This window comes from Drosophila takahashii, chromosome 3L, assembly GCF_030179915.1.
Source record: "Drosophila takahashii strain IR98-3 E-12201 chromosome 3L, DtakHiC1v2, whole genome shotgun sequence".
NCBI lineage: Eukaryota > Metazoa > Arthropoda > Insecta > Diptera > Drosophilidae > Drosophila > Drosophila takahashii.
Genome location: NC_091680.1, coordinates 18,884,760 through 18,898,124, shown reverse-complemented (window position 1 = coordinate 18,898,124; position 13,365 = coordinate 18,884,760). Strand labels below are relative to the sequence as shown.

The 13,365-nt window shown below is 39.9% G+C and overlaps 1 protein-coding gene across 1 annotated transcript in view; it reads right to left on the bottom strand.

Moving 5' to 3' along the window:
* Dscam4 (Down syndrome cell adhesion molecule 4) overlaps positions 1-13,365 on the bottom strand; it is a 45,875-nt gene that overhangs the window by 6,264 nt on the left and 26,246 nt on the right. Inside the window, exons 9-21 of the mRNA XM_070215677.1 lie at positions 10,898-10,988; positions 10,340-10,427; positions 10,086-10,234; positions 9,549-9,672; positions 7,361-7,488; positions 6,644-6,780; positions 5,906-6,048; positions 4,819-4,980; positions 4,091-4,235; positions 3,140-3,576; positions 2,783-2,936; positions 1,416-1,533; positions 409-571 (exon numbers count right to left, since the gene is read on the bottom strand). Of these exons, the coding sequence (XP_070071778.1) occupies positions 409-571; positions 1,416-1,533; positions 2,783-2,936; positions 3,140-3,576; positions 4,091-4,235; positions 4,819-4,980; positions 5,906-6,048; positions 6,644-6,780; positions 7,361-7,488; positions 9,549-9,672; positions 10,086-10,234; positions 10,340-10,427; positions 10,898-10,988 (2,039 nt within the window). The remainder of the gene's footprint in view (positions 1-408; positions 572-1,415; positions 1,534-2,782; positions 2,937-3,139; positions 3,577-4,090; positions 4,236-4,818; positions 4,981-5,905; positions 6,049-6,643; positions 6,781-7,360; positions 7,489-9,548; positions 9,673-10,085; positions 10,235-10,339; positions 10,428-10,897; positions 10,989-13,365) is intronic.

The window sequence follows — 13,365 nt, the reverse complement described above, 5'->3', positions numbered from 1 at the left end:
GTTAACAATTTTTTATTTGAATTTTAATATTTTAATTTAATTTGTGTAATACAATTTGTAAGATCAAATGCTTATATCAAAATTAGTCGTGCTTTATATCCATTTTATATTTAATTCTATAATATCATGTCTTATAAAAAGAACTCAAGTTAATGCTCTTTAAATTTAAAAGTGTCCACTAGGCGGATACGCAATATCTATCGTTGGCATTAACTAGGCGGATACGTAATATTTGAACTAATTCATAATTTAGTGGAATCTGGTTTATTATGTTGCAAATTGTTAAGTTATTTATGATTTCAATTACTTAAGACCATCACATATTTTAAATTTTAATGAAGAAACTTATTAATTACTACGATGAGTAACGCTCCTTTAGGTAAACTACTTTAATCCCATCTTTCTCACCTGATATCTGTTTGTAGTAGATGTGGTACTCCTCAATGGGACTATTCCCAGCAAAGGGTTGGCTCCAGGTGAGCTGCAGGCTGCGCGACTGCTGCGAGTTGATGCGAAGGTTCTTCGGCTGCTCGGGCACCTCCTGCACGATGAGCTGGATGGACATCTCGTCCTGCCAAAAATCGAATGTTTTTGTGTCAGATTCGCTTAGCTATTCGGTTGACGACTACGATGATGGTGATGATGATGATGATAGTGGTGATGGTGATGGTAATGGGGATGGACTGGGGCCGAGTTGGCGCATTAAGAGTTCATTTGCGCCCAGTGAAAGTCATGACAGGCAGCCAGCTGCAGCTGGTGTTCGAGTCTCATTCAAATTGCCATAAATTAGGGTTAACAGCGGTTGATGAGCGGAGAGCGGGATTTTGGGCCAACTTGCAGACGGACGGGGCTGGGGGCAAAACTTTTCTGACACTGTGTGAGTTGTGCGTGCTGCAGGTTGGCAGGCGAACTTATAGATTGTGTACACGCAAAGAAATTACGCACTTTCTCTACTTTTATAAATTAAATTCATTACAAAGCTCGTAATACAACCATTGGAAAATTATATATATTTTTGAAGAACATTTAAATTGATTTTAATTTACTTCAATTGAAATATTTTTATTTTCTCTAATTTTAAAGAACAAATCGCCTTTAGTGGAAAGAAAAAAGCTTGAAAAATACTTGATTATTTATAAAAATTAATAAATATTGGTAGATATTATAGTTATAAATTCTATGAATTTTGAGATTACATCTATCAGATATGAAACGAATTTTCTCCCTGTGCAGCACAGTGATTTATCGCTCTCATAGAGCTGGCTGCTTGGCAACTCCCGATCGAAATGAACTAGAGCTCGGCCCAATTCCATTAGTCCAACGACAGTTTGATTTAAGTCAGGCCGATACATAATAATATCAGCGATTCGCAACGGTGTCGTGTGCCACACAAAAGTGTCAGCCTTGCAACTTACCTGTCCGAATGCATTGCTCGCCTGACAGATATAAATGCCCGTATCCTGGCGATATGTGTGCGAAATGCCCAATTCGGAGACCATGCCGTCGTCGAGCACTTGATCTCTTATTGTGTAGCTGTGTGTGTGTGCGAGTGTGCCGTGTGATTTATATGCAAGTAAATGCATTTAAGAGACACGGTAGCCGAAAACACACATGCAGATACAGATACAGATGCAGATGGAGATGCAGATACGGATACGTGGATGTGGATGCGTGTTTGCGCAACGTGAGCGATGCAATGCAATTTTATAACAATGTTTTCCACGTTGGTGTTGTTGTTATTGTCGTTGTTGTTGTTGGTGTGCCAGTTGTAGTTTTGTTGACAAAGACGAAGACGTACGAGTCCGAAATGCACACACAGATACGCACAGTCACACACGTGGCATTGGTGTGCGTGTGCAAATGGCATAAATAAATAAAACGCATGTGCATATTCAGTTGTTTGCCGAACCAAAGGCAGGTGGGTGGTGTTTGTAGTGGTGGTGGTGTGGGCCGGAAGAAAAGAGAAAGCCGGAAATACATATACATTAAAACACTTACGATATACAAATACACAAGGACACAAGTGGGCACTAAAATGGAACTGCAACTCAACTATAAGGCCAGGGAAATGGCATTTCTAAATGGCAACTGCAGGCCCAAGTTTTCTTTGCCTGCATTGTGCGGTTTCTCGGGGGAGGATATTACGAAAAAAAACTTAAAACTTGGATTATTAGAAGCACTACTTAAAAACTTTTAATTACAGTTATTGCTTGACCTATATTCCTCTGTCTGAGTTGTTCTCTTAGTTGGCAAATACCATCTACATCTAGATAATTATTTCCTCCTTTAGCTCTTTTAAATTTAATATCTGTTTGAGAATTAAATCCTCTGTAATGTATTTTAATATATAATATTTTTTGGTGGGTCTGATTTATTATTTGTTAAATCTTTTATGGATTAAGATCCTCTTTACTTTAATTTAGTATTTATTTTATAGCAATTTTTTCAAGTGCCTAGCCATTACGAAAAGCTACAGAAAGCCATTGATTAGAGTCTGGAATATGAGAATTCTCATTGCGAAAATATGAGGCAGACACAGAAAGGGAGACTCGGAACTCATTGCCTGGTGAAAATTGAGTTTGGCTTTGGCCAAGTGCTGGTATCCATTCCCCCAGAACTCAGAACTGAGAACCCAGAACTCAAACCGAAATCCGAGCACCGAGCTCAGACAGAACTCCTTTAATTAAAACCAATTTGTTGTTTGCAATCGACTTGGAATTGATTTCGCCAGACTCGCAGACATCCAAGGATGGGCGAGGTCCTGAAAGGGGGGCACTCTTACCGGGAATCCAGCGATTCGTCGAGATACTGTTGCGTTGACTGGATTTTCCATTTGAAGTCGATGGGATTGTCGCCCTGAACGTTGCACTGCACATGGACCTGCTTGCCCTTGGCCACCGAAATCTGTTTCGTCTTCGTCTGAAAGTGGGCGGGCACTGAGGAGTAAGAAAAGGGGCGTGGCACGTGGCATTAGCTTTAATTTAATTGTGGCAATTTTAAAAGTAAAGTAATTAAATATTAGGAGTTATGAATAATTATTTTATGCAATTGTGAAGCAAAACAATTTTTAGGTTCTCTTTCGAAATTGAATAATATTTTGGGATACTTTGGTGTTAAAAATTCGCAAAGAAAGCCTCACCATTAACTTTGAGGAAGATGACCTTGCTGACGCCGGAGCCAATATTATTTTTGGCTTCGCACAGAAAGTGTCCTTGCGACTCCTTGCTGATTTTCTTAAAGAAAATCGTTCCGTTGGGAAAGAGCTGCACGGTGGGCTCGTAGAGGAAGTCCTTGTACTCGCCTGGCATCGGTCCGATGGCCTTTTTCCAGGTGATGGCCGGCGTGGGATATCCCGACGACTGGCAGTGCAGCAGGACGTCCGCACCCGCCTGGGCACTCGAGTCCTTTGGCTCCAGGATCCACTTGGGTGGCACGTTTACCGTAAGCGGCACGGTAAATCGCTCGGTGCCCGCCACATTGCTCGCTATGCAGGTGTAGTTCCCAGAATGATCGGAGGATATGTGCTCGATGACCAAACTGGCCGAGTACTCGTCCAGGCGGCGGAACACCTCATTGCTATTAAAGAAAAATGGGAATTTAAAAGAGTTTAATAAGAGCTGGATTTCATTTCTTCCATTTCCCAAAAATTTGTATTTTTGTAAACAATGTAATTGCAAATATTATATTTTTGCAAATATGTTTACAAGGTTTTGAATGTAAAATAAAACAATTTAAAAATTCGCTAGAAATCGTTGCCTTTAAAATAGATAACGATTTGATAATATCGATGCTTTGAAGGTAAAACGTAAATTAAATATCGAGATCTCAACTCAATCTCTACTTGAAAAAATAGAAATGTCTACGTTTTGGAAATAACTTTTTAATATGTGTCTAAAAGTATGCAGTGAGTTAAGTGATAGTCGTCTTCCTGTATGAATTTATATCACTTTTGGATTAAAAATATATTTTTGCATACTTTCAGACACTTATTTTTACATTTAAAAGTGACTTCAAAAACCCACCCCTAATAAATTGTTTTCTAAATTTTTTCCAACTAAAATATTTAAAATACACATCATAGAGAGCTCACCCAGTGCCGATCAGTGGTTTTCCGTTGCGTTCCCAGCGAAAGCTGACTGGCAGGTCGCCCTCGAGGATCTGGCAGGAAATGGCCGCGCGCATTCCCTCGCGGAGCATGTTCGTCATCGCCTGGATGGGCATAATTTTCGGAGGCACTGCGAATCGAAAGGAAGCCATAAAACATGAAACACAAACTATAAACCGTAAATCGTAAACCGAAAACATTTGGCGGGCAGAAAAACGTTGAGTGTCGCGAAACCGGCTAACAATTGCCATGGCATTTGGCTTGAGCACAAAACCCAGTGAGCCCGATATAATCAAGGATGTAAGGACTGTGGGGGGCGGTAGTATGGTAGTGCCAATTGTGGGCGTGGCCCTCGCATCAATGCAGCTGCGGCTTAGCAACAGCTGCCGAGTGAATTATTATAAAGAGTGAGTGGGAGGGAGGCAGTGGGATGAGGAGGCGGAGTTGCCGCAGACAGAACACAAAAGTCAATGACTTCATTGTGGGTCTGCCGGGCCCACTAACCGCCCACTAACCGCCCAGTAACCAACCCTTAACCGCCCACCAGCACCGCCTGCATGTGCATTAACTGGGAAAATAGTTGCTTTTGCTTTTGCTGTTGCGGCTGCATAGTTTCGTTCGCCACTCTAATTGGAATAGTTTCATTGTAGCTGTAGCAGCTTTCTGCAGCCTCTACTTCTAATTTTAAATATTGGCAAAAAACACACACTCACCCAGCACTTGGATCTCCACGTTCCGCCGCGAAGTTTGCTTCTGCTTATTTTGGGCCATGCACGTGTAGGTTCCCGCATCCTCGAGGCGCTGCAGTTGCTCGATAATTAAGGTGCCATTGTTGTAGGCACGCTGCCTGCGATTTATGGGCAGCGTTTGGCCATCTTTATTTTTTTTTGGTTTTTATACCACCACACCGAGAGAAATAAGAAAAAAGAAAAGCGGGAGAAAGGGGAGAAAGCGGAAAGAGGTTGGCAATTAATTTGGCTGCTCACATAAAACAAAGTTATGCGATTTATGACTGGCCATATAGCATTCGGTGTCTCTACTACTACTTTTTATTTTTTTGGCTAGCTTAATTTATTTGCATACACCAGCACAAGGGGACAACTTTTTTAAGAGCTTTTTGATTAAGAAATAAGAAAAATAGAAATGGATTTATTGATGCAGCTGGGGGAAATGCAAAAATGTTTATTGTCCTGCTGCTTTCTTTGAATTTCTATATATTTTCAATTTATTTTCTTCATTTCTTGCAGGTAAATGGTAATAAATGCTCCTCTGTGGTATTCTACAATATTTTAAGAAAATACATTGAGCTGCATTTCAGCAGAAGTGTCAACTTAATATTTAATATTTAAATATTTATCCACCTCAAATGAGAACTCGCAATTTCTTTTTCCGGACCTTGACTCATATATTTATGATTATTAAATTTCTTTTCGGCCACATTCGCTACGATAAACACGATTGCATGTTGGCACACAGGCAAACGCGCAAAGATAATAATTACAAATAATATAAAAAATCTGCGGCATTCGAATTTAAATTTTATTTCGCTTAAAACCGAAAGAAAACAGCTTGGCAAAAAAATAACGTTCATTTTGTAGTTTTAATAATTTTCACTGATATGCGCAATAACAAACATACCATTTTTAATAACAAACAACTGGCCAAAAGGCAAATAAGCATAAAGCAAAATATCGGAATGACCAAAAAATAAGTCAAATATATATTGCACACATCGCAGCGCATCACATATCCGAAATGGGCACAGAAATATATATATTTATACTTATATGTTTGGCTCACCTCGCTCCCAGTGAATTTTATCGATGGGGTAACCAGCCACGGGACATTTAACAATCAAATCAGAGCCAGAAATTCCTGTTATTTTTGGCATTTCGCGTATGTAAGGCAATCCATAGATGTTCACTTTGGCACTGTGCGAGACTCTGGAAATAAAACATTGGCAGACGTTTAGTTTTGGGCTGAAGATGGGTTCGTGAGGGGAAAAATTCACATATTGAGTTAAAAATCCTGAGATTATAAGGCTTTTTTGAGAATATTTCATCTTGAGAAGTCTGTAAAAAATAATATATTTTGAACTATAATTAAATTTACTATTTGGATTGTCTTTCTATCTACTTCTTATTTTATTCTCAAAATTATTATTATTTTAAATGTTTTAAAAATAATATATATTTCTCTAACATCATATACTTTTAGTTAATATTTTCGTGCCTGATATTTTGACAGCTATTCCATCTCTAGATGGGATTTGCCTTGGCTGCCTCAGCAAATTGTTTGGATTTTATGCCGCTCCCCTGCCTGCAAACAATGCCCGGCCATTGTGTCGGTTTTTCGCCCCAAGCCATCTATTTTTTCCTATGCTACGGCTAAATTTATGATTTAGCATGGAAATGCTTTTTATGCCCCTATGCGAGCCTATCCAGCATATCCAACCTATCCAGCGAATCCAGCCGATCCACCCCTATAGGAAAGTGCTCTCCGAGTGTGTGGTTTATTTATGGAAATGCGGCTACTCACTTGCCAATTGCATTCTGGGCCGTGCAGGTGTACTCCCCGCCGTCCTCCTCCTTGACGTTTGATATATTCACGTGGCTGATGACATCGTCGTGGATGGTAACATATTGACCCACTAAAAAGCGCGAGCTGTCTGGTATCTAAAGAGGGGAATTCGTTATCAGAGTGGGCCAATTAGTAAAGAGAAGAGGCTCGGGTTGAAATGAAAAATTCATGTAAATCGAATTGATTGAAATTGCATCAAATTTGCAGTGCCCCGAAAAGTGGAAAGAGGAAACTGGGAGTCTCCGAAGGAAAATGAAAATTTATGCAAATAAACGAATCAAATCCTTGAAAATATAGCCAGGCAAAAGGGGAAAAAAAAGGCAGCAGAAAAGAAATTCTTGAAACGAAAAAATTCGAGTGGAGCAGAGGAAAAGCAAAGCAGAAGATGGGCATCCCAAGTATGCACTTGGATCACAAGGATTGGGATTGGGTGGAGGATTTTTTCTTCTTTTCTTTTTAGCAAGGCAACTGAATTTCGCTTTTTAAAATATTTATGTGTTTTCTGGAAGATGGAGATGAATGTTACTGTAATAACAGTGGCTGTGACAAATATCTCGGCATTATTGGGGGCTTTGCAATGGCGGCTTAACTATGAGCAAGTGCAACGGCGGAAACGGAAGTACTGCCTGCATTTCCGCCTTGAGCTCAAGTTTCGAGTTTGGCGGCTAAACTCACCGGAAATCCGTCCAGGGACCATGTAAATTGAGGCAGTGGATTTCCGGTGGCCACGCACTTCAATGATACCGTGGGTCCCGGCTGCAGCGTCTGCTCGGAGAACCAATAAAGCAGTTCCGGCGAGGCATCTGAAATGAGCATTAAACGGTATACGGTAAAGTCGGGGTGGTGAGTGGGCTGAAAACTTTGCTCAAACGATGAGGTTTCTGTGGAAAGGAGAGAGGGAAGGACGTGTGTCTGTGTCTTTCATTAGTGCCTGCTGAAAAGGCTCTGCTACACATGTGTGCTTCACTATTTGAGATTCTGTCTTTTCCTCTTCAGCCTCAACTTTACTTTTTTGATTGCAGAAAGATGATTGCATCGATGACTTGCTTCTTAATTATGCACATGAATGGGTGTGGAAATCTTCATTAAAATAGCATTCAAAGGAACTTCTCTATACTGCAAGCAGTCGAAAAAAATAAATATTTGTCGTAAGGGATGCTCGAGAAATAAAAATTAAAAAAATAATTCATTGAACATTTCACTATTCTTGATTGGAAATTGTAAAATATATATCCAATATTTTCATATTTTCTCCACATTCCTCACAAACTTATGGTTGAATATTTTCCTAGTTAAGAAATTCACAATCTTTTTTAAAACATTTCGCAAGCCAAAAGCAAAACGATTTGCACTTTTCGTTGGCACAGCATTTGCTCAGTCTTCATTGCTTTTCCTTGCCAATTGCTTATGTTGAGCCAAGGCAAACGGAAAATGCATTTGACAAGCGAGCAAATGCTATCCAGCTGATGGAAATTGTATCAATTTCCTCTGGCCCAGTGGCTGGATTTTTCGACTCTGGCATTCCCAGTTATAAGCTGCCATATTTATTTGCTCTCGCACACACACATATGTGTGGCACACGAATACTGTTGCACCGTTGACACAATTGCTGCCATATCCGGCCGCTTAATGGCGCTTTTCTCGGTGGTTGCGGGCAAGTGAGGGGCGGGGGGTTTGCTTTTAACACCCAGCGGCAAAAAGAAGGCGGTGGGGGGATCTACTTCCTGTTGCCCTTCTCCCTCTTTTGTGCGAAGCATGCCAATAATATATCGAAATCAATTTCCGCTTGCGCCTAAAAGCAAATCACAAAATGTTGCCAAAGCGACAAAGCGCGAATGTGTCTGCTGTGATGTTTATGCGGCAAGGGATAACGAGATAAAAGACACACAAAGCCGATTATCCTCGCATTAGGAAGCGTTCCATGTGGTTTATTGTACGGCTGATTTGGATTTTAGATTTGTGGTTCGTAGCGAAATCGGGTAATAAATAAATTCTTAAAGAAAAATAAAAAAAATATGAGGAAAAAGGGCACACAATTTTAAAACCCTTTGAGCGTCGATAAAAAAATGTGGGGCCTTAGAAATAGAATTTGTATAAACTATTATAGCATTTTTAAATATTGTTAAATTTAATGTTAAAACAACTTAAAAGATAAATAATAATAATAACTAAAATAAATACAAAACGAATGATTTTTATTGAATCCCATTTAATACAAGGTACATTCTATTCGAGGAGTTTTTGTCAACTTAATACTTGACATTATACTTGAGTTAATACCCCTACTTAACGGCTCACATCTGTTCCCCGTCGTAATACTGATGATCCCAGATTTGCGTTAATCGTATTTGGGCCACGCATAAACCCCTCAAAGCGGACTGATTCATCCTGCTCCGGTTTCAATTGAGTGTGTGTGTGTGTTTGATGCCCTCAGGCAGCTAAGCGATACAATGTGCTCCCCCATTCGTGATAGCTACCCCCTAGGACCAACGCTCCTGCCCCGCTGTTTAGTGTCTGCGGCTAGAATTTTAGTGCTAGTAATAAAATTAAGTCGTCGTCGTCGCTGCGTTTTATGGGCAGCTCCGCATTGTTGTTGCCCCTCTGTGATTTGTTGTCGGTGAAAAATGTTAGCAATTTGCTAAATTAGAAAATAATGAAATGCAATTATGACAAACATTTATTTGTGTGGTCTGCGGTCGTTATTCGCCGGCTTCGAGGAGGAAATTACGCTTTTGATTGAGATGAAATGTTGGGGGAGAGTATGTGTGTGTTTGGGCGGTCATAAGTGGTTATTAATGGCCATAACGATGGATGGCCAATTTATTAGCCCAAGTGGGCGGGCACTAACATAATCATCACTCACCGCCCAACTGCAACTCGGCGGTGGACTCGATCTGCTCCCATTCATTGGACACGAAGCACTGGTACATGCCGGGATCCTCCTTTTGCACTTTTTTGATAATCAGCCGAGGGGGATCGGTGAGGATCTGTTTTGGGGATCAATAGAAAATTATTATCAGTAACCCTTTATTTAATCTTTGATTTTCAGTATTATAAAAAAGTTTAATAGAAATAAAATCAAAATAAAGCTTGATGGCCACTTAAATTATGGATGGTATGAGATATAAGCTTTAAAAACCATTTCAGCTTATATTTTCAATATTATAAAAAATTTTAATATAAATAAAATCAAATAAATATGATTTTTATAAGTTAATCCATCAGAGAGCTTGATAGCCACTTTCGTTATGGATGGTATGAGATATAATCTTTGAAAAACCTTTTCAGCTGATATTTTCAATATTATAAAAAATTTAACAAAAATAAAATCAAAATAAAGATGGTTTTTATATGTTTGATAGCCAATTAAATTATGGATGATATGAGAGTGGCTGCTCACCTCAACACGATTGTCCCTGAGTATGGGTTTGCCGTCGTGCAGCCAGTTGACATCGTGGACCGGATGGCCAGAGACAATGCATTGGAATTGCGCATCCTTATCGACGTCCACCGTCTGCACCTGTGGCTGCAGGTGTGCCGTCAAGGGAGCTGTGTTTGTGGAAGTGGGAGGAGCGTTTTGAGTACCCATTTCTTTTTCTCTTTTTTTCTACCATCACGGTAGACACACACTCGCTGAAACCCAGAACCACTCACCTGTCACCGTTAGCGACACTTGGATGGTCTCCTCGCCCGCCGTATTGTTCACCCAGCACAAATATTTTCCACTATCCTCGAGACGTGCCTGCAATGGACGAAATCAATTGGCAATCAGCAGAGTTTCCTATCCTCCCTTTTGCCCTCTTTTTGGCTGTCTGACAATGCCCTTTATGGGTACAAAGTGAAAATTCCAGGTGATTTTTGCATATCACAAAGGACTTGATATTAAAGATAAGGGGAAGATTTGATTTGTAGCTGGTCTTATTAAATTATCACAAAGTTTAAGAACTTTGACTTAAATAGGGTCAGAAATTAATTGATCTTTCTTAGGTAAAATATAAAAAAAATCTATCTTTCTTATTTTGAAAGTTTCAGAACTAATATATTACAAATATTTGTAAATATAACAATAAATATAAATACAATAAAAGTTAAGTATAAATTAATTTTAGTATTCAAAGATAGGTCCCTTTAAAATTTTTTCTAAATAATATACCAATTTTAAATAAATATTTTTAAATCGGAGTATAAATTTTGCCTCTGTAACCTACGCACCTTGGTGATTTTGAGGAGCCCCGCGGATACGATGGTGATGCGTTCGCTGAGTTGCAGTGGCAGCAGTTGCTCGTTCTCCTCCTTGAACCACCTGCAAAATAAAAAAAGGTCGAGAGGATAACAGGGAGATGAAATGCCGCCCAAACAAAGGAATCGAAAAACCAAGACAAACATGGCGGAAATCGGGAATCGGAAAATTCATTTCCGCTTTATTTGCCCAAGATTTTGACAGTTGAATGTGCGAGTGGCGGGCGCGGGCTTTAAGCCAATCAAAATGACGATTGAATTATCAATAATTTCGCTTCGCTAGCTTTCTTTTTTTGCGCACTGCACGTGGCCTTTGATTGTTGGCCTGTTGTTGTGCAGGTCGAGGTCCACATGCCAGATGAAATGTATTTCAATAGTTCGTAAAAATGATTGCACTTAAGTGGGCATAACGAGGGGCGGCGATCGGATTTATTCACACATATATGGATATGCATATGCATTGCCTTATTTAACGGGTATTTATGTTCGGATTGCATATGTTTCGGGCATATCGGAAGTCTTGTTTGTGTTGCCACAAAAAATATTCGGATAAAAAGAAAGATTTCACATGATTCTCTGCAACAAAGACTACTTTTATTTAATTATTTTAAAATGCAATGTATGCTTTATTAATATTTAAGAGTAAAAAACAATGGAATCCGTATTATCGCCCCAGTTTCAGTTAATATTTACGGGTAGCCGTAATAAAAAGGTTTTTTAAATGACTGTAAATTGGATTTGCAGCATTTTTCAACCAGAAGAAATCGAATACTGGCGGTAGTCGAAGGTTGAAAATATCTCAATTGCGTAAATCAACAGATTTTTATTTTTTACCCCCCTTTTTATCTGGTGCGCGTGTCATAATCTGTTTGATGGCTGAACCCACCCTGCCCCACCCACATGAATATTTTCAAGGCGCACACATGCAATCCGATTTTTTCGCCATAAAAGTTATTGATTTTAATTCGGCTTTAATTGCACTTGAGTGCATTTCTCGTCTTATGAGGACGTCGTTGCACTGGCATGCCCATTTGCCCCTGGCATGGCATTTCTTAATTAAAATCATGGAAAATGCCGAGCACGCAATGGGGGAGATTTCCTTTCCCTGGCGGAGCAAAGGCAAAAGGACTCTTTGCTATTTGCATATGAAATGCTGTTAAATTGGAAATATGGTCAGTGATTATCAACAACTGCATCAATATGGCACCGGCAGCTGGATGTCTGAATGTCGAGCTGAATCGACAGTATGGAGGAATGGAATGGAATAAAACCGGTGGCACAAAGGAATTGCTAGCGAAACAAAAGCGTCACTCGCCCGAAACTATGCAATGAAAAAGGATTTCTAATGCGAGACAAAAACACCGAAAAACACTGAGTTCCACTGGCACTGAGCAACAACATGGCCAACTATTTTCACATTTATGAGCCAGGACCTCCAGGTCGCCACGGAAAACAATGCAGCGACGGCAAACAAAACTCGTCGCCTCCCCCGCGATTCTTTTCAGATCCTTGGTTTCCTCTGGTTTTCTCTGTTTTTTTTTTCGCCACAGCAGGAGACATCAAATGAAAGGCACTCGCGATGTGGCACATCCTGGGCGCATTTTTTATGCATGCAGCTCGAAGGACGAAGGAGCTGTGAGCTGCCATGAACCGCGAGCTGCCAGCTACAATGGCATATTACATGGCATCCTGCTCGGACAAAGGATGGGATCTGGATCCATGCATGTTTTAGTGCCCCGAAAATCGCCATGATGAGCCAAGTGCCAAAGTGGCCAGTATGGATGTATATTGCCGGCAAATTCCGCCCCCATTTCAGACTTATCTTGAAAGTGCTAAAAACTTGAACGACGTTTCAGAAAGCAATTTGCCATTTGGGTCATAAACGCTGCTCAGCTTTTGATTGATTTGTGTCCTCGACAGAAAATCCCCCGACTCGCGTCAAGTCAAACGCTTCCAGAAGAGGCGGCCAATAAACAACTTTGATGTACGTAGGCGCGGTTCAATGCTGGCAGCTGTTAACCGTACTCCAAAACGGCCGAAAGCATAAATCCCCGGCCGCTAAAAAAGTCCCAAAAAGTTAGCAGGAAGCAAACGTATGCGATAAAGTTTGCCCAGACTTTAAGTGCACTTAAGTGTCTTTGACTTTAAGGCTTTTCGATTCAATGATTTTCGCTAAATGCTTTTTAACAAATAAATGTCTAGGACGAACATGTTGTATAATTAAGTACTAAACATGTTCAATTTAATTTAATTCAATTTACCTGATCAAATTCTGAACATTTTGTGGTCTGGTTTTTGAATTACCTTTCTCATTATTATATTTATAAAAATTAACTTATTACACACTCACTATAAATACCTTTAAAAGATGTTTATTTACCTATCAGTTTCCAGCCCAACTGCCTAATCATAGGCTTATCCCTTATTATCCTTGCAAATCG